General features: G+C 41.9%; 1 protein-coding gene across 1 annotated transcript in view; it reads right to left on the bottom strand.

Annotated features, from left to right (window-relative positions):
- LOC134536137 (BCL2/adenovirus E1B 19 kDa protein-interacting protein 3) overlaps positions 1-24,109 on the bottom strand; it is a 66,002-nt gene that overhangs the window by 23,224 nt on the left and 18,669 nt on the right. The window contains exon 3 of the mRNA XM_063375731.1: positions 13,092-13,263. Coding sequence (XP_063231801.1) covers positions 13,092-13,263 — 172 coding nt within the window. The remainder of the gene's footprint in view (positions 1-13,091; positions 13,264-24,109) is intronic.

Genomic DNA, 24,109 nt, shown 5'->3' with positions numbered 1-24,109 from the left:
TAGAGCGCTTATAGACAAATAATCGTCGCAGGTTTGGAAAGCGTTTTGGTTTTAGTTGATCGACCACATTACAAACTAAAATACTCGTTAGATTAATTTTCACTTTAGATTTTACCTCGAATGACAACTGCAATTAAAAAATTATATACATTTTAATAAGTTCACAATAAAGTTTCAACAAATACATGCACGCACGAACGAAACAAAGGTAGATTACCATAAATTTCATGTGTTTGTAATAAAATTTAAAATTTACATGTTCAGTATTTGGTTTTACTGAAATTAAATTTCTTTATTTAAAAAAAAAGTTAGCATCCCTGTTTAGCAAACTTATACTATATCCGTCTGGCGCACGGCAAGTGCAGGTGAAGGGAATCCCCGCATAACTTATAAAGTCACTTAGAACAGTCATAACTTTAAAGAGTTCTTGAAAACACCACATGACTTAGAAACACCGTAACGTAAAAACATCACATCTTAGACACATCGTAACTTAGGAACATCGTAATTTAGAAACATCGACACTTAGAAACACGGTAACTTAGAAACTTCGTAACTCAGAAAATTATATCTTGTGTGTTTCTAAGTAGCGTGCAAGTTACGACAGCACCCCTAGGCTGTGGCGGATCCAGAGGTTCACCTCGGAGGGGGTCACTCTAGGATTTCAGAATAGCTAGAGAAAATATGTCTTAAAATTACTAAATTTGTTTTTACAGGTAATCTACTCACACTACACATAACATCCAACCACCAGATTTTATGATTCCACAAGAAATACATTAATTATATTGAAATATTTTATTGGTTTCAGAAACAATCATTTTTGTCGCCAATATTAATACAGCAGACAATTGTTGGTTTTTCGTGGTGGGGGGGGGGGTGGCACTTGGCCCCCCCCAACCCCTAGATCCACCACTGCTCACAGGTGTGAAGCACGAAGCACGCGGGGTCGCCAGTGCACACGGCCAGCGCGACTACGTGTCTCTGCGCACGTCACCGCCGGGGGGAAGGTAGAAGGGGGCAGGGGCCGGGGTGTCGGCCCAGCCAGCTGCCCTTGGTCACGTGGGCGAGGAAGGGGCCCCCCCCACTCCCCCTCCCCCCTAGAGTTCGGCGAAGACTGGGCTACGTGGGGACTGTCGCGCTCTCTCTTGGGGGCGGAATCCCTCTATCTAGCGACACTCGCCCGTTTATCCTCGTCCGTAAACAGGATCAACACCACGTCAATTACTTAAAAGTTGATTTTTTTTTTCACGGCAAACCACTACGTGTTTTCATTTCGCAACTGAATTGCGAAAGCGACCGGTCGTCCCGCAGTTTTATGCGGAGAAATCTTTGAGGCCAACGAGTAACGCTTCAAACCAAAAAACGAATCGAGCCCACGTCAAACATCTCTCGAGTGGACAGCCGAAGCAAAGTTAAAAATTTTGCCCGCGCCTGGAGGTCAGTTGAACTTGCGGATTTGTCACGTCCCTAAAGATAAACGATGTTTAGTCTGGTTCAAAGGCGAGATCCCACGATTATTTCTTCGGTAGACATCACGGCGCGTCCACCATACCACAGCGTGATTCCGTGGATTCATTCAACCCCATTCAGCCACACTTTACAATATTAATTCCTGAGGAATTTTAATGCTCTGTAATCGAACTAAGCTATTATTTGGAATAATTTTCATATAGTAAATTTTTTGAACAGTATACAATTTTTTTTTTAAATTTCATAATCAAAAGGCATGTAAGGAATTTAATGAGCCTCTGGTGTATTTGCTAGTAATGTGCAAGCAACTTCGACGGAAAGAGTTGAGCGCACGAGTCGGACGCAGATCCGTAAGTGTCGCCAAGGCGGGGACACACCACAACGCCGTAATACCACAAAGCCGTAATACCACAACGCCTTAATACCACAACGCCGAACGTACAATAAAGCCGAAAACCATAACGCCGAATGCCAAATTGACTACAACGCCGACAGCTAGAAAACTGTTGTCTACCACATCGCCGAATTACCACAACGCCGAAATACATTAACGCCGAAAAATGTCATTACAGGACTGCCACAAAGGTTAGGTTAGGTAAGGTTAGCACACAAATTCATTCAGTTGTTTTTCATTTTGCTCCTGTGTCCCACCCTCCCCTCCGCAACATTTTTCGGCGTTACTGTATTTCGGCGTTGTGGTACACAGCAGTTCTATAGCTGTCGGCGTTGCGGTCAATTTGGCATTCGGCGTTATTGTACGTTCGGCGTTGTGGTATTTCGGCGTTGTGGTAACGACCCCGCCAAGACGACACGGCAGAGTGGGGCATGTTTCCTTAGCTGGGGGGTCGCCGCTACACATCTTCCCACGTCAACGCTACGCCTGGTCTGGCGCCCACGCGCGACCTTCATACCCGCTTTCTTCCACCAGGAAGCCGTGGTCGAAGAGCACAGACAAGTAACGTTAGAGGCATTTTGGTTTTGACGTGACGTCTAATAAATCGATGAACGCCGGCTGCACGCACGATGTCCCGTTACGCCGTGTTCCGTTACGCTGTCGGCGAGTGCAGTAATAATAGGTTATGTTACAACTGACTTAAAAATTATGGTGATTCATATAATTTATGATAGATATTTGATTACAGTTTATTTATATGAAAAGTTGGTCATAATTATATTTAAACTTTATAGCTAAACGCCAGTTTTTAAAATTAATTACAAGTCATCTACACGTGAACTGTTTCGTAGACTGTTTATAAAGTGAAGTGAAAAGTTAATGTGGTTTTCATTGCTTATTACAACAACAATTTCGGCAATAAAGGTTTATTATTCTTGCATTTTAAAAATCTGATTGCTAGTATAGTTTCAAGTATTTATTCTTTTAATATTAAAATAAAAATGATTAAATTTTATTCATAAAAGTATGCAATCATTTCATCAATGTTTTGTTATGACGTCGTCACGTTAAAACTATCGTCCGTAAACCGACTTTACAGACAACCAATTTTTTTTTTTCGCGAAATATTCTGACCGCTCATTGGACTTCAACTTAGGTATGCCCGCGCTAGTAACGGTTCCCTTGAAACTGGCAGCCGTCTGCAAGAGAAGCCATTGCCCTGTTTGGCCCGGGCCATTCGGAACTCGTTTGCTTCCGCACCGGACGGCTGTGATTGGTGCGCTGACGGCAGACTTTGTGCCTGGAATAAAACCCGGCAGATCTCGAAACGCAGATAATGCTAAAGAGTTTTAAATATAATCTATAAAGCTCACTCATTTTTTTTTCCAATTGAAGACCTGAAAAAATATAATCAAATAACAAAGCTCGCAAAAAAAAAAAAAAAATCACCAATCCCGAGCAAACTCGGACAGAAGCGAAGATTTGGCAACAGCGTTCGTTAGTGAATAAAATAGTGGCGACAACCCTGGTGCCAGAAAACAACGAGAATTCTGCATGTCACTATTAAGAGGGTCTATCAATATATAGTTAGGGACCGGAAAAATTCGCGGTTTCAATCACCTCCAGGATAGACTCCACAGCCCTCTACACATTTTGGGCAAATAGTTCCTGCTCATTGGCTGCTGACTCGAGAGTTGTCTAAACAGGGTTGCCCTCGATCCGACACTGCTTTGCCCCAGGGTCTCACGTTGGCCCAGAGTCCTCCAGATAAACTGCGAGCCAATATAAGGTGGATCGCAAAGGTCTAAGTATTTGGATTTCAACCTATCGCAAAATAAATTCACTTTTTTTTTTTTCGGTCTCTAGCTATAGTAAGTTCGCGCTAAGCTTTCAAAAGAAAGCAAGTTTCCTGAGGTACTAATCTATGTTACTTTACATTACACATATAGCTAGTGGTTTTGAACGCAGCACGTGTTAAATACCGAACATACATGGGTTACAGTACAGTTATAGAATTACGCAGCTAGGTAAGGGATTATTCCATTGAAAAAATTTTTCAAAGCAGTCATGAGGACTGCCGACAGAAGTGAAAACGTTTACGCAATTTTTACGAAAAAAATATTATCACACAACAAATTTGTTTCATTACGTTAGTAAAATAACTTCTAAATTAAAATAAAATACGCTTTGCATAGTAATTGTAGGTATAAAAAAAATTAATAATGATGTTCTTAATTTTTAGGTTATATTGCTACAAAGACTCCGTTTTCTTCGTTATTAAAACTATATATCTATATGAGGATATTAATATATTTTATACTCACTTTTTACTGCACAGTAATCGTATAATTAAGATTTCAAAGCGCAATAAGTTATACTAATAGGAACAGATATAGTGTTATCATTAACACGTCACGTGACCATGTCGATGATGACTTACATTACTCCCTATCCAAAACTTTCCATAGAAGTTTTCACTTCAAAAATCATAACCGATTATAACTGCATTTTCGACAGTTCTCGTGGCTGTTGTTCCCCATTTAATGTTTGGAACAAAATTTCGCAGTACTAACTCCAGCCTGTTGAGACCCTCAACCGACTTAAGATTTATAAGCCCCACGTGCGATAGGGTCGTCTCGCTGATGGGCAATCGAGTGACGTTGCTTTACGCTGTTTATCTCGAGCTCGGCACAGCGGGTTGTAAACAACGCGATAACTCGAGAAACACGTGTCTACTGCGCCGTTAGGAGTGTCTACTGCGCCTTTAGGAGTGGCGCGGTGTGGTGAATCCGATACGATTTGGCAAAGCACGCTGGTTTCTTTGCGATCCACGAACATAGCTCAAACTCAACATGGCTCTTTAAAGGAGTTTTCTAGGGGTTGTAAAATTTACGTTATTGAGTCGAAATTTTATAAATATCGCTTATATGCAAAGTAATAATGAAAAGTTAAAAAAAAAAAAAAAAAACCCCTTCATGGCGTTTGGGACAGTTCCTTAAGTTATATTACAGCAACTTTAGGTGCTAAGAAATCTTATTTCGAAAACATTCGTCGTATATTAAACAATTACAACCAACGGACAATTTATTCTAATTTATGTAAACGAAGAATGGGCTAGGGACCGGAAAAATTCGCGGTTTCGATGGCCTTCAGGATAAACTACACATTCTCCTGTACACTTAGGAAAATAACGGAAGTTCACTGGCTGCCGACTTGTAAGTCGTCTCAGCAGGTTTGTCTGTGATTCGATACTTCTTTGGTTGAGGGTTTATAATTGGTTGAGATTATTCAAGATGAACAGTAAGCCAATAGCAAAATCACCTAAAAGGCATGTGTGTTTGAATTATATTCTATCGCCGAATGAATCTGCGAATTTTTCCGGTCTCTATGAATGGCTATCACGCGATATCTTAAAAACTGTTAAGGTTTGGCGCAGGTTTCCCCTGAAGTAAAACACAAGCCTTTTAATAAACCAAAGAGAAGCGAAAAATGTTGTGGCGAGTTCGTGAACAAAGAGTTAGCTTCGACGCGGAGGTAGTCGGGGCCCTCGGGAAAACACCAGCACCTGACTTGGGACGTCAACAATGACTTGGACGTGTAAACAATGCGCTGCGCAGATTCGCGCGGCTCACACTAGCGGGCCAAGTGTTTCGTACTGCGCACGAGTTCAACACGCCACAGAAAAAGCCGTGTCGATCACAAGCACGACAGCAAAAGGCTTTAAAATAAATAAACTGGACACTTGATTATGGGAATTAGCCTTGCTTTCATGTGAACTTAATTTCACGGCGTACATTGCCCAACACGATTAAACTACGGGTAAAAAAAAAAAAAAAACACAACCCTAGCCATAGGAATTATCCAGACCCCTAGAAGTCGAATAGCGATCGAACTAATGGCAAAAACGAACACACAAAAGAAATTACGTGCCTGGTTTTTACTGCTTGCGCATTCGTTTTAGACATTTGTACGTTAGGCAGTCAACAACATTAATTTTATTTGAAGGCTATTTCCAAAATTAATACTCGATTGCATTTGTTGTACTACCATAAATATTTTTCAAGAGATATTCCCTTTGTGAAATATCATGGGTGTAAAAAAAAGGCGTAATTGTTATCGCTTGAGTAAATTTTAACACTCATGAAATTACACCAAGTGTTGAACAATATTTGTGGCATAGCATACAATGCAAGGAAGATATCGAGTAAAAATGTTAACTACAGCCTTTATATAAAAATAACGACAATAAAAGGAGAAAAAAAAATCATTTTTATCTCTTATGATAAGAAGGAATAACCTATTCGTTCCAGTGGTGATGGCAAGGCGATCAGAACTCTATTATCTCGAGGTTCGGGAAGCAGGAATATTCGGGGCACACTCGCCAAAGCATTACGGCCCAACCGGGCCGACGGAAAAACCCAGAACGTCGCCGGCTGCAAATAGCGCCCGCAGCCAGTCGCACAACCTCGTTGGCAAGGTCGGTCGGGAGCGTGCGCGGAATCTCTGCTCCCGCGACGTCACGCAGCCGTCTATTCCCGCGGGAAGAGTTGATTCACCCTTTCTCCGTCTCTCTCTCTCTCTTTCTCACCCTCTCTCACACTCTCCCGGCCGTTTGGCGCTCGTCAGCTAAGCGAATCAGCACACCGCGCGACTGCTCGTGTTCCTATCGCTGATTTCGCTCCCTCCGGCGAACATCTGCGCATCGCGTCATGGATAGATAAACAAACTGTGGTGTGGCTGTGTCGCGGACACGTCAATGACCCCCACATTCGATTACGGGCCCTGGACCCAGGATCGGATACGTACACCCCCTCCCCCCTCCAACACCAATTTTACGGTTACGTGCAACATTATAATTGCATGGTTATTTCTTACCTACACTCTTTTTAGAATGTTATTTAACCAGATTATACATGATATAATTATGGTTACTATTTTTGTAAGTCCAAACTAAGCTTCATTTATAAAATATTCAATATGTTTTTTATTCTAGTTTGTAAAAAAAAATATAATAGTTAAACGTTTAAAAATAAACAGGGCCTGGGTCCACCCAGCCCCGTCCTTGTGGGGGTTATGGACACGGCAGTGTGTTGTACGTGAATACGTGTACGTAACAGGTAATATTTTTATATACAAAATATAAAATACGCTATTTTATGTATATTATAATCGTTTTCTTATTTTAACACCATATATACTCAATGTAACTATTTTACGCTAATGTTTTATACACGCAATAGATAGATTTTGACGAGAGCCGACGATTAAACCCAAACGAACGTCGTAGCTTCTCCGAGTCAAAAGCTACACCAAATGTAAATCTCGAAACGCAACGAAATTACCTCAAAATGGCGACGCTTCCCCCATCCACCGGGCGCGATGAGTCACAGTCCTCACTTAGCGTAACGAATTATTCGATCCTTTAGCTATCGAGTGGTGTAATTCAATTTTGGATGAAGATGATAGATATGTAGCTGCAACACCAAACTGTATCCCCAGATTTGTTTTATCATTCGTTTTTTTAAAATTGCCTCACGCTATGGAAGCAATTTTAAAGACGTATTCACGTCAAAATATTCTGTTCTTTCTGTAGGAAACTGCGAGAACGAACGACAGTCGAAAGGCAACGGTAAAGCTATACCGCGCTGCAATGGCGGCTTCAGGATGACTTTTCGGAAGGGGCTATCGCACAAAGAAAAGTCGTAGTTGCAAAAAAATGAAAGTGGTCAGATATCGGCCTTGGAATATTATTTACAAATTACAGGTTTCAAAATACAGAACCTTAGTAGCTTCCATGCAACTTTTGATGAGATAAAAGTTTTAACGTATGAAATTAAATATTTAAGTAAACATAAACATACATTAATCAATGAAATTGGTATCGGGAGTGGCTATCGCCCCCACCGCCCCCCTTCTGGAGCCGCGCTTGCCTCGCTGGTATAAGCCCGTCCCACTCTTAGATTGCAGTACACGGCTTATGGCGCGCGCTGTTGCCAAATCTCTAACACAATACGAATTTCAGGAGATGCGTGTCTTTGTAATTTGGATCGAACAAGAAGCATTTTAAGAAATCATATCGTAATTTATAATATTTTATACTATTACACATATAAATTTGTAATAATGCCACTTTTATGTAAATTTCAAATAAAAACTACCTATTGTAGACGAAATTTGCTTATAGTTTTCTTTTCTGTTCTAAAAATCCCATATATATATATATATATATATATATATATAATTATATATATATCACATTTTCATAGGCCCGATAAATGCCGTATTTTTGGACAAGTCATGTCCAAAATGATAAATAAAATACGGTAATGGAAATTCTCGGTTGAGTAAGTTATGGGAAAAATGCGAACAATTGGTTCGAAATGGGGAAGATTTTTTGAAAAACAGAAAAATCGCAACAACTCCCATAATATGAATAATATCGAATCCGTTTTAAAGTATGATAACTCGGATTACCTAATACCGAAAAATGTTTTCTAAATACATTTTTGATACGACCAGCCATAACTGCATGGGTTCGAAAAAAAATTTTCACCGGACAAAAAAAACGTAACTGCCTAAGTAGACACCTTATCAAATCTGTTTAAATTGTTTGTAATACTTATCATAATTATTTTCTAAAACTTTGCCTAAAACAATGTTTGATAAGATGCTTGGTGAGAAGGATAGAAAAATAATTCAAAATTTTGTACCATGATCGCTATTAAATTCCTTCGTATTTAATTCATACATTTTACATATTATGTTCAAGAATCGATTATAATATTTTTTGTTGACTAAGGAAGCCATGTATTTGAAATTGCTTGTAGGACAGAACCCCACTTATCTAAACACACGACCCTGTTTCCTCTTACGACGGCAGCGCGCGCTCTTGTACTGATAAGACACATCTTTAACAGCTATTTCCACGGAAACTGTAGAAGCAATTGAGATGGAGCTGCTTTTAAAAACTAATTCAATTCATTGTGAACATTTTTCTCGCTTTCGTCCCCCATCTATCTTTAATAGAAAATTTTTTTTCCGCGGGTCAACGTTTTGATGTGTCAGTTTGTGAGAAAATGCATTTCAATATATTTAAAAAATTATTTAAGTGAAACCTGTACAGTTTTTGTCTTAAAATTTGTTCGGTGGCGTCCTAAGGCATTCATTTACTAATAAAAAAAATCTGAATGAAATACACATGTAGGTTTTCTTTTTTTGATGTGAAACATATAGGAATACTTCAAAACAGTCCGCAGCGAATAAGTTATGTTTTTTAATTTTTTCGGACACTTAAAATATTGTTAAGTATTCAAAATAAGCATTGCCTGATGCGTATTTTGATTCTATAGAATATGAAAAAAAGCTTGGTCCAAAAATTAAAAATTTAAATTTCGTTTGATATTTGGCAACAACGCACGAAGAAACAAGGACAGTGCTAACGGCAATCGGCGTGTGTTAGAGAGAGAGAGAGAATGCGCCCATTTTTTCCCACACTGCAATCTAAGAGTGGGATGCTCTATAGCACCAGCCAGTCCTACCTCACCAACACGGGAAGCCTACAACTCACGTAGTTTCGGTTCCCTGCAAGAATTTCCGAAGATTTCCGAAGTTTTGCGTTTTGGTATCAACGCCACTTCAGCCGCTGAATCAGAAGTTCAAGCATGTTGTGACTGACCTAACCTAACCTAACCTAACCTTTCGATTTATTTTAATTTCAATTTTTGAGAGAAATCCGAAGTTGCACGAACGTGGTAGCTTTGAATATATATATACTGTATAGAAGTCGCGAGTGGATAGGATTTACTCTACGTTTTTCAGAAGCGTATGATGAGCAGCTTGGGAACTTCACCGCTGCAGTGCGCCGCCGTAACGCCCTGTATCGTCTTAGTTGTTATTTACACGTTAGAGCGCAGCGCTGTCGCCCGCTGTCATTCCCCGCGCCACCCATCTATCATTCACTGCAGCTCAAGGTCGTTCAACGGCAGGGGGAAGGGGTGTTTGAAGAGTTCGACACTGGTCCGCTAGGGACCACCACAAGTCGATGCCCTAGAGATGGTGGCGATTGCGGCGGTGAATTAACCAACTACCTCAAAACCGTATTAGAAATTTTAACCTGGGCTGGCGACTTGCTATACAGTATATATATTCAAAGGTGGTAGGGAACCGAAACTACGTGAGTTGTAGGCTACCGTCACTGGGCGGGCCCCCTGCACTGAACAGCCGCGGATATCTGGGCGTCGCGACGACAGACGTCCCACGCGTCATCGTCCCCCACACGCGAGGAGGCGACCTCGAGGTGAGCAGCCTCGGCGAACACACCGGGGACCGACAAGGCCTGCTGCAGGACAGCCGGGTGATGCCACGTCTGTCCGATGCACATAATATGTTTAATACATGTGACACCAACATTATGACAACGAGAAGAACTTTCTTTCCTCTTTAAAAAACTCTACACATATATTTGAATTTCTTAAAAAGTTGTTAATCATTTTCGAAACCAATTACTAAAAAAAAATTGGTTGTCTGTAAAGTCTGTTTATGGACGATAGTTTAACGTGACGTCATAACAAAACATTGATGAAATGATTGCATACTTTTATGAATAAAATTGAATCTTTTTTATTGAATTATCACTATTTTGTATGGATACAAAGAAGGAGTGAAATTAAATCTACAATTTAATTGATAAATTTACTTTTGTTAGCACTCATTAATTCAAATATGTTTATTACTTTAACGAACAGATTATTTTAACTATAACGTTTATACAAGTTTGCTATTTAACTTCTTCCAATCTGTGTTATTCTGTTAAGGATAGGACGATTGTAGGAAAAGTAGGAAACGAATGGGAGTGTATCAAGTTTAATGTGCCTCGAAAAAGTCAAATCGATGGTTGTTCCTATCGAGTGGAAGAGAAATAGATGCGGCGCAAGCGTACAATGATCGTAACGGGACACAGCGTAACGGGACAATATGCGTAACGGGGCACTTTTTCGTGCGTGCAGCCGGCGTTCATCGATTTATTAGACGTCATGTCAAAAATTGTATTTACATTACATGCCACTAGGTTAGTCTGTTCTGTATGTGTCTCTAGTGTTTTTGCGTATAGAACTAGGCCCGTACCTCAAATGGAAGATGCGATAGATCTCGCATAGAACTCAAACCAGAAGGGGGGATGTTTTTAGGAATCCAACCTCTTTCATGAATGGGGAGGGAACATAATACCATACAATAATAAACAATGAGATTTAGCATGATATTTCTCGTGACTTCAGGCTGCCAAAGACCTTGGGTTCTTATTTTTTTTTTACTACCATTTCCTCTCAATTTTTTTCTTTTTTTATTCATTGGGATACTTTGTGTGTTTTAAAATGCTAGACCAAGCTGTATTTGACGATTGTACAGTATACTACGTAATAAGTGGATTCAATAATTTAACTCCTAGGCACAGTAATGGCCAAATGGCGTATCAAAACGGGGTAACAAGGGGGTATCTGCCCCCCCCCCCTTTTTCTGAAGTGGAAAAAAGGAACAGGGAGCTGTAGTTAGAAAATTTGTTAACAAATGCCCATAAATTACTGTTGAAAAATATTTTTTTTAAAGTGTTTTTAATTTTGTAACAGTTCTTAATTGTGTTTCTAAGCTGTGATTTACTAAGTAACAGCGTTTCTAAGTTGTGTGTTTCTATGTTTTGAAGTTATGTGGTTCAGCGTTCTGTGTTTCTTGAGCTACGTGTTTCCAAGTTGCGTGTTTCTGCGTTTGGTATTTCCAAGTGATGTGTTTCTAGTTACGACTGTTGTTAAGTTACGAGTGGCTGCCCAGGCGGGCGCGTACCGCATCCACACACAGCCGGCGCAGGGGCCCTTATCAGCGGGCGGCTCGCCGATAGCGCCTGCTGCGAACACGTGACCCGCGCCACGCACAACACGACGGCATCCGCGCGCGCGCGCCACACAATCACGTTAGTGACGTTATCCATATTATGGAGGAAGGAAGTTCGAAAGAGGGGGGGGCGTGCAATAATTTGCCATGTTAACAGCCCGGGGAAAAAAAAAAAATCAGAACAGTATTTTGGTGATATAAAGTAACTATTATCAGGATTGTAGGCAGAATTTCCTTATTTCCTTGGAGAGTTTTTTTTTTTGGGGGGGGGGGGGGGGAGATAGAACGCCTTTGCCTGCAGTTTGCTTTCAAATACTTTCCTTTTGTTGGTAGGAACGATACGTACGCCCCTGCCTATAATGAAAAAAAGAAAAAGAATATTCGTTGCAAAATAGTATACAATTATTATGAATAAACATAATCGTAAGATAAAAATCCACAAACCTGCGAAATATCCTGTTTTAAAAAAACGTAACTGTCCCAAAATTTAATACCAAACATCTTTTTCTCAAATCATTAGTAAATGGGTATAGCAACACCCGTATTTCGCGATGTCAATTTTCATGTCAAGGTATTTCACAAAACACTGTAGCCTTTTTCTAAGAGTCATGGCAAGTTGTGAGGGCGCAGTAGTACGGTGACCACATTCTCATTGGCCCCGTCAAGAGCGGGACGACACCTCTCCCCGACCTCAGCCAATAACCACAGGAGAAAAGCTACAGTATTTTGTGAAATACCTTGACACGAAATGTATTCGCGAAATACAGGTGTCCCTAGTAATGGGATGAGTACTGCATATAGCAAACTGCAAATATGCTGTATTAGAAGGAAAAAAAAGGAGGGGGAAGGAGAACTCTATTCAATATTCATGTTTGGAAAGAACGCGACTCGAGTGGCTATAGTTTTAGGTCCACTTCTGAATCGTAAGATGTAGAATATAGTGACTAATTTGTGCTGAACGGCGGGGAATGAAGCGGGGAAGAGCGGATGAAGAACGGGGGAAGGGCGGAAGAAAAGCGGGGGAAGGGCGGAGGAAGGGCAGAGGAAAAGCCGTGGTAGGGGGAGGAAGAGTCGGGGTAGGGGGAGGAAGAGCCGGGGTAGAGGGAGGAAGAGTCGGGGTAGGGGGAGGAAGGCCGGGGAAGGGCGGGGGAAGGGCGGAGGAAGAGCGGGGGAAGGGCGGGGGAAGAGCGGGGGAAGGCCGGGGGAAGAGCGGGGGAAGGGCGGGGGAAGAGCGGGGGAAGGGCGGAGGAAGGGCGGAGGAAGAGCGGAGGAAGAGCGGGGGAAGGGCGGGGGAAGAGCGGGGGAAGAGCAGGGGCGAGACAGGGGCAGGGGAATCACTCACCTGTCCCGCGGGGTGTCCCTGCGAGAGGAGGCCAGCGAGACCCGCGCCGAGGACTGGTTGCTCTCCCTCTGGGCCTCCCTCAGCAGCCGCAGGTACTCCTCGCCCGACGTGAAGGGCAGCGGCGTCACCCTGTCCGGGCTGCGGCTGGTCGAGCTCAGCTCCACCCACGACTCTGCGAGTACCGACCAGGCAAGTGTCACACTCCTCTCCCGCCCTGCCACACTCCCACTCGTCCCCTGATCCTACTACCCTCCCACACTCCCACACTCGCCCCCCCGATCCTACTACCCTCCCACACTTCCACACTCACCGCCCCGATCCTGCATCCTCCGTCGATTGTACTGCCCTCCTACACTCGCCGCCCGATCCTGCATCCACCATCTATTGTACTGCCCTCCTACACTCCTACACTCGCCGCCCGATACTGCACCCACCGTCGATTGTACTGCTCTTCTACACACGCCGCCAGAATCTGCATCCACCGTCGATTGTACTACCCTCCTACAATCTTTACACTCTTTAACACCACACACACTCCTTATACCACACCACTCCATTTTGTCAACATAAACAACACCAGAAGTTTTCTGGTAACAAAAAAAAAATAATTTTGTAATCCGCCGTCGATTGTACTACCCTCCTACAATCTTTACACTCTTTAACACCACACACACTCATTACACTACTCCACCCCATTTTGTCAACATAAAACCACACCAGATATTTTCTGGTGACAAAAAAAAATTGTAGTGTCCACGAAGTGTCAACGGCAGGGACAGGAAAAATTAGCGGTTTCATTTCGTGGTAGATTAAAATTACTTTCGGGCTGATTCTGCAAATTGCTCCGCAGTTTATGTGGGAGGTGTCCGAGCCGATTATAAACCTTCAAGCAAGCAAGTCACGGGCAATCCAGTTAAGGCCATATCTCTAAGCGAGCGGTCAACAACCAGGCGACACTTATCCGAGTTCGGATGTGATTAAGCAGTCCAACTTAGAGGTCACTGAACCTGCGAAATATTCTAATTCCTACTTAACTGGTGACATACAAATTTTGGTTGTCACTAAATTTTTTTTAGTAGCCGTCTCAAACCTTATTTTTTTTTCTCTACTTGTAGAAGTAACAGACATAACCAATCCAGAAAATTTTTTATGACTGCAGACAAGTCGAAAATGCTCCAACGAAATCGGTTAAATTATACTGTATTTAGGTGAAAAAAATGTATTAATTTATACAATAATTTCCATTGTTGGGACAGTACCATCCTTTGTTTCGCAGTGAATATCATCAACACAGCCACTGATTTCCTAGTCTATTTATTTTTCAATCATCAAAACCTTTTATCAACTAAAATTTTGATAATGTTTGCATGCTTTCACGGCCATTGTCTGAAGTAACTTGGCCAAGGACACGGCTACAACCCAGAATCCAAACTAAAATTTCGGTTAGAATAAGAATTTTCACAGAACAAAAAAAAAAATACACTTGGGTTCAAAAGTTATCGAGTGTTCACATAATTCGCCTTTTCACCGAGGCGACGCGGGCCCCATTAACTGTTGCCCCAACCGAAATGCGCCTCCACTGATGAGCCGATAAGCAGTTAACTGTCACAATGTATTAGAAGGAAGATAAAAACTGTTAGTATCGCAACACTTGTAACAACAAACTGTTTACCAAGTCAGGAGAGACTAGTGTTATCTCTGTGTGCACTTGGCAGTGGAGTAAGAGGTCCTTGAATGTTTTAAGTACTATTGCCGAGGGCAGATCGCATTTAAGACTAGGTTAGATCAGCCACGAGCCATAGGCTGCGCCATAGCTTTGAGTTTCACTCACTCAGGCCGGGGTTACGAAACACGCAACGGACACATAACGCAGCCAACGCAAGAAAATCACCGTCGTTTGAAATAAACGTTTTATAGCTTGACAGCCGTATGACATAACCTCGAAAACACCTCTTCAAAATTTTCGCGTACTACATGATAAGTACGTAGTTGCCCGCTTGTCGAATATAATTTCTTCTTACCTACGCGACCTTTGCAGCTACAACAGTGACGATTGTATGCTACAACAGTGACGATTGCAGAAGAATTGTGAAGATAATGTTTATGCTTTTTTTATTTCAAAAGTATTTTGGAAAACTATACAAGATATAAGTTATAGCAGATGTAATGGATTCAATAGAAGAGGGGTTTAAACCATAACCAATATTTGTGGCTTACCATTTTGGGATTGTGTGTTCAATAACACTATCTCGAGCGACAAAAACATGAAAGTTTTTTTAACTAGTGGTAAAAACTAGTATTCTTTGCATTATTAACTCTTTATTTTATTTCGGTGACATTAAAAACATCCAACATTACACACAATATTCAGTTAACGGGAAAATAAATATTTAAAAAAACATAGCACACTCGAGATTAATTTCTAATGACTATTTTAGTTTACCAAATATATTCCGTGGTAGTTTCAGTATCATGCAGTTTCATTTGGCAAACCAATACAATTGGTATGTACGATAATATTTATATAACGCGACAACAATTCCATTTCATGAATGTGGGAAGAAATAATGAACGAAAAATACGGTGTTGAGCTGTCGCGACAAGACGGTGTTGAGCTGTCGCGACAAGACGGTGTTGAGCTGTCGCGAGTAGACGGTGTTAAGCTATGGTGAGGCAGTGAAACGCCCCACAGGCCGAGCGGACTGAAGCTCGGACGCAGCGACTCGATCACCGGAAGCGGCCGTGGTTCCTGCTCGACGCGCGGACTTCCGGCCGGGCCACTCAGCTCCCCTCTTCGCCCCCCTGAGTCTCCCGCATCCGGCCCAAGGCTCGCTCAACACCCGCGGCGATCCCGGTACTTCGCAGGCGGTAAACGTGGCGGACGTTGCCATACTCTCATTCCGTCAATGAATCCATTATCACATCCTTCCTTAAACGTCTATAACGATATAAAACATTATTCTGGCCATACGCCATTGCTAGTTTGTACTTCTACTTCAGCCTGCATGCAAGCGCAAACAGAAAGTTTTGTAAAACATTTCATCGCAGCGCCGGTATGAAACGATACGTCGTTTTATAGAGGCCTAACTCATTAGAGACATAAACAAAGAACTTTTGGGTAGATGCGTGCAATGATAAAAAAAAATGCGATAGAAGGAACCGGTTTTGTTTCCCGGCCGGATGTAAAGCCAACCAGCCAAGTAGACAAGTAACCCACAAAGCTGGCACACAGAGCGCCGGGCAGGCAGCACAGTTGTGACCGCTTCCAATGGGATTCTAACTCACGTTCCCGATATTCATTCATTTTATTTTCTACCTGATTGTTTTGTGATTTGCCGTCGCGCACCGGCGTGGGTTCGAGCGCCGACTGCAACCCCGCGTCACCTGACATCCTTCACCCGCACCGCAATCGAAACACAACTGCTAGTTCCACAACTGGAGGCAACCCGTGGCCTGGATATCTCCGAAGAGTCCACGGTTCGACGCCTGGCTCTGGCGGTCGGACCACGAGGCACCGCGATGACGAGATGACGGTACAGTCTGCAGCTCTCCCTGCTGCGATGGACACAGCCAACTGTCTGGTCAGCTGAGTGTTGTAGAGGGGCTGAGGCGGCTACTATGCTGGGTTGTTGGCCCCAGCCGCTGGTCATTGCTGAAGCACTAACACCCTCCCGATCAAACAGGGAGTGATCCCTAACAGTTCTGTTTTATTAAAAGCTCTGGAATGTTTATAAAAGCGAACTGGAATGTTACTCCCACTCTACCCCATTAGGGCGTATATGTGGGAGGGAAACGTGAGAACGCCGGCCGCAAGGTCGGTATAATCTGCTGCGATGGTCTGTCCCGATCGCTTGGAGCAGACTCCAAGGGGGTTCCCTAGCCCGATGCGGAGTTGACGTGGTGAGCGACGACACAGCTCCGGTACCAGCCTGGACAGCTAGGCCTCCACCGGACCACGGGTTCACCGGGTGTTCTCAGGGGGTCCCAGTGTGATGTGGGAGATCTGGGTAGACGCCACCAGTGCTGAGGACACAGCCAACTGTCTGGTTAGCCGAGTGAGGCAGGGGGGCTAAGGTGGTGACCATGTTGCGTAGCCCTGGCCTGGTCATGGCTGAAGCTCTAACACCTTCCTCCATCGTAATTTTACTTGCTGTGGAATTAATAAAAAGGATCTGTGAGCCACTGCCATTTTACCCTTATAGGGCGTACTGGTGGAGGACGCCGACCAAAAGGTTGGAACATGGCTGCTGCGATGATGCTTGATAAAGGTCCCCGCCCACCCGGACACACACACACACACACACCACGCTATTTAAAAAAAAAAGGCTTAAGAACACGCTGAGTGCGGGTGATTCTGTTTCCGTTATTATGTTTTTAAACGGTATTCTTAGGAGAATTAAAATGTCTAAAATGCGTGCTTTTAGAATCATTTTTAGGCACAGCTTCTTAAAAACACTCAAAAGGACTTCTTATTACACCTAAATATCGATTTCTCCACCAGATAATGTTATGGTTCCACCCAAAGCTCATAAGCTGCCCTACGCACGACGAGAAGACTGCGTGCCAGGAAGCAGCAGCGAGTGTTTCACACTGATACACCCCTGACCAGGTCTGAGAGCAAGAACTAAGCGCGCGACTTCTACGCAGAGATTAGAGAAAGTTACAGATTATTGTGACATGAAGAAAATCGCATTTTCTCATAAGTGATGTATGTATGGTGGTGGAAAAGTGCATGGATATTAAACAAAAAAAAGACTGTTGACTCGAGAAAAATGATTGTGTACAAAAGTATGTGGTAAACTACATTTATATATATACTATATAAACGAATGGCCGCCATCTTCTTACGTGAACAAACTGGCCACAGTGCTCAGAGCTTATGCTCCATTTGTAACTTTCTCTAATCTCTGCCTCTACGCAGGTGTATGTACGTCTGGCAACCATGGCAACGCAGCGAAGGGCTCGGCTCCCTCCGGATCGATCCATCGACACCGCCCGCGTCGCAGCGATTAAAACTATCACAGCGCGCGCGTGCGCCGAACGTATCCCGAGCGACGGAACCTTCAGTCATTTAGCATAGAAAAGAAAGGGAGGGATAGAAAGGCCACTCTCTGAATAACAGCTAGAACGCTATTTGCAGCGCTGTTGTGGCTGTGCACAGTACTAACCGTATAAACATTGGTGGAAGAATGACCTAAGTAGCTATTTATGCTAAAACCACCTATGTCACAAGCTAGCATTACTATTGAAGTTTGAAATCACATCTACAGCATTAAGAGGGTGGAGAGTTTTCAGCTTCTCGACGTTTATTCTCTGTATCCATTCATTGTATACCGTTTCTTCGTAAACTGGGAAGCGGTGTCTAACAGCAAATTTATCATCGCAACCAGGCACACAGCATTTTCGTACACGTGGCGGCATTGTATTTTACTTAATACGTAATTTTATACTCAATTTAACAATCTTACCTCAATGAAAATATGACCACTAAATAATTGAATAAATAAACGCCAGATATTTCCCAGTTTCCACCTACGAAGCAATAAGCAAGTAGCACGCAAATAACCTAAAGTCCTAAACAAAAATAAGAAAGAAAAATTGCCGCCATTACAATAGAGCCTTGGCAACGAATCGTAAACAAACATTGAGCAGTGAGCACACTAGCGCTCTTACGGCCGTGCACACAAACAAAACGTTGTTCAAGCATCTCTCTAATGAGTGCACATCCCGTGGTCATTTAGAGACGACGAAGGGTGATGAGAAGAGGGTGAGCATTGACGGAAAGAATAGGTTGAAAGGGAGCACCCGGAGAAAACCCATGGGCCCACGGCAACGTCCACCAGGTATCACCACTTGCGAGGGCCCTGTTTTGATCCCGCCGGTAATCGAATCCATATCGCGCTTCAAATAGGCGCAAAAACATTTTTTTTTGATGTGATAACGTCTTATAAATCAATGAACGCCGGCTGCACGCACGAAAAAGCATGACTCATTGTCACGTTCAGCCTGAGCCGAGCGTGCCAGAACCGGCCAACCACCGTGCGAGAAAATCTTCTAAAATATCAAAAAGGTTAAGGCGGGCTTTTTAAAAGCAGCAATTTAAAAAAAATTTGATTTATTTGACCAATTTCGTCATTTCAAATTAACAATTTATTGACATTGATTTGATTTCAGTTAATTTCTATAACTAATTTTTCGTAATTATATTTAAACAAATTATTTAAATTAAATTTGCAAAAACTGTAAATAATATTTGAAAATTAAAAAGTATGCAATTTTTCTTCAATGTTTTATTATGACGTTATCACGTAAAATTATCGCCCGTAAACAGACTTTACAGACAACCCCCTTTTTTTTGAAGTGAAAACTTCTAACGGAAGGTTTGTATACATAGAAAAGAGAGGTGTTTGGATAGGGAGTAAATTCATGTAGGTCGTCATCGACATGGTCACGTGACACGTTAATTTTTTTAAAAATATTTCAAGGATAAAACTTAATTTATTCTATTTTAAAGATACAAGATTTAATTTTATCTTTATTTTACAAGGAAATTTTAACGTTATTGTGTGGTACATATTGCGAGTATTGGATATTTTTTAGTAGGTAGTTAAGTTGAGGTTATGTTTTTTTTTCTTTTGTTTATTTACGTAGTGAATTATTCCTTCAAATGTCAGGTTATTGATTTATTAGAGATAATGTTGATTATTTGTAGATTTAAGTTAATAATTTTTTATTCTTTCAATGAAAACGAAAAACTTCATTTCTTCTAGTTTTAAAGTTATTATTGGTAGGGGCAAAACTTATGGGTTCGCGGCACCGACATGCTGGTGATATAATACCAAAATCATTTTCTTGCGTACATTTGACGTAGAAACGATTTCATATTACACATTTAAAAACAACATTTTAAGTTTTCACCTCTGTCGACAGTCCCCATGACTTGACTTTTAGTTGTTTGGTCCCGCTTCCCCTCACCAAATTCCACTTCTTGTCTTTGACCTTGACCTTGCGACGGGATATTACGTGCAGTCAACCATGCAATTACTCTGCAGGAAAAAAAAAAAAACTTGCGTCCTCTTTCACGACCAGGCGAGTCCGTTGGTTACGCTTTAATCAATTTAAGAAAAATCTACTCATCCATTGCGTAACTCCCGCACAAGGAAATGAAGCTTCGGCACAGCAATGAGCAGAAGATGTGGACGACCGACGATGTCGCTACTTTGAAAATGTCAGGCAAATATTTACAACTATATATTTTTTTTAAAATTACACGGCGGGGGGGAAAAAAATTACGTCGCCACCATAAAATATCTTGTGAACTGTAACCCAAATGAATACTTTGTGGTGCGAACAAAATAATTTTACCACGTCCACAAAGTGTCATTTGTGCACGAAATTTTTTTTGTCCAGTTTTAATTATGACTACAAAAAATTTTTGTAGGTACGGTCTATATTGACTAAATATTTTACGGTGAACAAAAAGCTTTTTTTTTTAGTGCATATAAAAGTGTTTCAGAGGTACCGTACATGTGTTCTTGTTTTACAAAATTATATATATATATATAATTTTGGTAAGGTTTTATATTTTCTAAATGTGTGTGTGTCGTGTAACTTGCTAGTTACAAATGTGGTAATGTTTCCCAAAAATGTCACTTGCAAAGCATCACGCAAAGTTGTTTGCAAAACACTGGCACTACATTCGAGAGAAGTGTCAAGTTACACGACACTTACTTGACTGTAGGATCAGGTCGAGAGGCAAGTCGCACACGATCTTCATCCGTGGAACGGTTCGTGGATGGGAAGCCTACGATTCACTCGTCCTTCTGGACATACCCGAATACTCACGTTGGCAAGCCTTCTTTCAACAGACGAGAGAGCCAAACGTCCGAGCGTGCATCTTAGGTTTTTTTTTTGTTCATTGTAAATTAATATACAACTCATGATAACTAATGGTCAATTAGGTTAGGTTAGCTACATTATAAATACTTTAAAACATTGTGGACGGTTGTTTTGGTTAGGATAGCTACATTAAAGATACTGTGAAATCATGTGAACGGTTTCCTCCAAATAAATACACCTGTGGTACGGAAAAAAAAGAAGCTAGCATGAACTTCGGGGAACTTCGGGTTTGGCTCTCTCGTATGTGAAAAGAAGGCTTGCCAACGTGAGTATTCGGGTATGTCCAGAAGGACGAGTGGATCGTAGGCTTCCCTTCGCGAATGCCAGCGGCTTCCGTCGCTTGTTCCCGGCGTAATGGTCCGTGAGAAGCGGAGGCGAGAGAGCATTGTCTGCTGGTGGGCCAGCGCCACACCCCACTACACACACACACTCCATCCTCACAGCAAGCCATCTCGCTTCGCGCCCAGCAGGAGGCCGCGATCCGTTCGTAGGGGATGTGTCGTTTTGCCTAAAGGTGTTTTGCCTAATTTTAGGCAAAACGCCGTTTAGGCAAAACGCCGTTTAGGCAAAACGCCGTTTAGGCAAAACGCCGTTTAGGCAAAACGCCGTTTAGGCAAATCGCCGTTTAGGCAAATCACCGGTAGGCCAACCGCTGGTAGGCAAAACGCCGTTAGGTTAGGTAAGGTTAGGTTAGGTTAGCTTAGGTTAGGTTAGCTTAGGTTAGGTTAGCTTAGGTTAGGTTAGCCTAGGTTAGGTTAGGCAAAACGCTGTTAGGCAAATCGCCATTAGCAAAATGGCGTTAGGCAATTCGCCGTTAGGCAAAACGCCGTTAGGCAAATATGAGTTAGGCAAAACGCCGTTAGGCAAATAGGAGTTAGGCAAATCGCCGTCAGGCAGAACTCCGTTAGGGAAAACGTCGTTAGGCAAATCGCCGTTAGGCAAAAAGTCGTTAGGCAAAACGCCTTTAGGCGAAATGACTTTAGGCAAATCGCCGTAAAGAATTCATGTTTAGGCAAACCGCCGTTTGGCAAATCGCCTGTTACTCCGTTCGTACCCCGCGAAGGGCTGTTCCCTTTACCTCGTGCGTGCCACGTTCGCGCACGGAAACGGAACAGATGACGCACGCCGGCGAGGATGTGTTCTGAACCGGAAAAAAAATGGTAAATAAAACATTTCGATCGCAGGGGCCGTCAGCTAGATAACATGATTTAAACACTTGCTACAAAAAGTAACCTCACAATCATCGACACAATAAAAGTTAATACTATACTAAAGATAACTAACAGTACCGGATCACTTTGTCGTAGCAACTATCAGGGCCGATGGTATGGAAAAACAGGGACGGAGGGTAAGTTTTGGGGCCACGACACCTTCAAAGTATTATGCGATTACTATATATATATATATATGTGTGTGTGTGTGTGTGTGTGTGTGTGTGTGTGTATGTGTAGGTGTGTGAGTGAAGTTAGGAATACCTATACATAAACTGGCCAAATAATTGTGTGTGTGTGTTTTGCGTAAGTATTTTCTTTTAATATATAAATACCAATTTCACTTAATATTTTTTTAAAGCGATGGGAACTTCACGATACTAGTCGGCTCAAAACCACTTAACTGTCCACTCAGTGCTCAATAATTTGAGTCATGCCGGTGCGTTGGACTCTAACTCATGACCTTCCCCACCATAAAAATCACATTTTGAATTTTACAACACGCAGAGTTGGGAGTAGCACTATCATTATAGCCCTTTCTTTCTCTGCCATCCACCCACTAAACACAAATAATTTCCCTGTAAATTCCTGGCTACAGCCTAATACTTTCTAAAAAAAAAAAAAAAACCGTTAACACGCCATAATTATCTTCTGCGTAAATCGTCATACGCACAAACGATGAATTTCAGAGCGTCGAAAGATAACAAGGCTTTTCCGTACGCCTAGCTCCAAAACAAAGCAGTAATTTCACATAGATTATAAACGACAATAGCAGTTCATATCTGTTATCTCGGCTTCACGAAATCCCCGAAGAGTCACAATGGACGATCTGTCACAGGCTGCCCACCATTGCGCATTCAGAGCAGGCAGTGATGAAGCGGAATCAGTTAAGACAGTGAGTGTCTTCCCACACGCTCGCGTGCTGAAACTTGGAGTGTTTCGTAATCTTGCCAGTGATATGAACGACCGTCGAAAGAAAATCAGCTGTTAAAAGTGTTCCAGAAATTTGTTTTGCATAATATAAGAGTCCTTTATAGTCAGTGCCGGATTTAGAACGGACACGGGATCAAGTACTACTCCCCCCCTCCCCTGAAACGGTAAACTATGAACTGGATAGTACGACTCCTGAAGCAATTTTATTTTATTATACTAGGTCCAGACTACCGGTGCCCCATTCATAAGTCAATCCTGTGTCCACCCCTTTTTATAGTCATAAACTAGGCAAGACAGATCCAGATAGAGGTTGAATGATGCACTAGATAAAAAGACTAAGTAAATTTTTGGGCTATTTTTTTTTAAAAAAATAAATACTTATAAAAGATTGTTGTATGATTATCACTAACTTAGTCGAATTACTATCGAGACTAAGTTACTAGTATCTAAATATTCAATCAATTAGGCTCAATATCGGGAAATGTTATTCAAGTTTATGCATAATTGACGTGATAAGTATTTTTTTTAAATATAAAATTATAAAGTGTATTCGTATGGCTGAAAAGGTGTATTCACCAGGCAACATTAAATTTTTTTTTTCTGTTTCTACGGGAGCTTTACTGGTCACCCGATTTTATTGATGCTCCCCTCACCACCAAAAAGTAATCATATATCCGCTTCTAAAACTAGGCACAGGTTAATATGTCATTCTAGCGTTTATACAATGTAATACACGGGAAGCCAACTTTTCACAGACGAGAGAGCCAAAACCCGAAGTTCATGCTTTTTTTTCCCCCGTATCTTTTACCATTGATATATATTCAATGCTTTTACGTAGCTATCCTAACCAGATCAACCGTCCACAATGTTTTAAAGTATTTATAATGTAAACCTAGCTGACCATTAGTATCCTTTTATCAACACCGCCATATTTATTTACAATGAACAAAAAAAAAAACCCGAAGATGCACGATC

This window comes from Bacillus rossius, chromosome 10 (assembly GCF_032445375.1).
Source record: "Bacillus rossius redtenbacheri isolate Brsri chromosome 10, Brsri_v3, whole genome shotgun sequence".
In the NCBI taxonomy this organism is placed as follows: domain Eukaryota; kingdom Metazoa; phylum Arthropoda; class Insecta; order Phasmatodea; family Bacillidae; genus Bacillus; species Bacillus rossius.
Note: the sequence above shows the minus strand (reverse complement) of the source record. Positions and strands in the feature narration are given on the sequence as shown.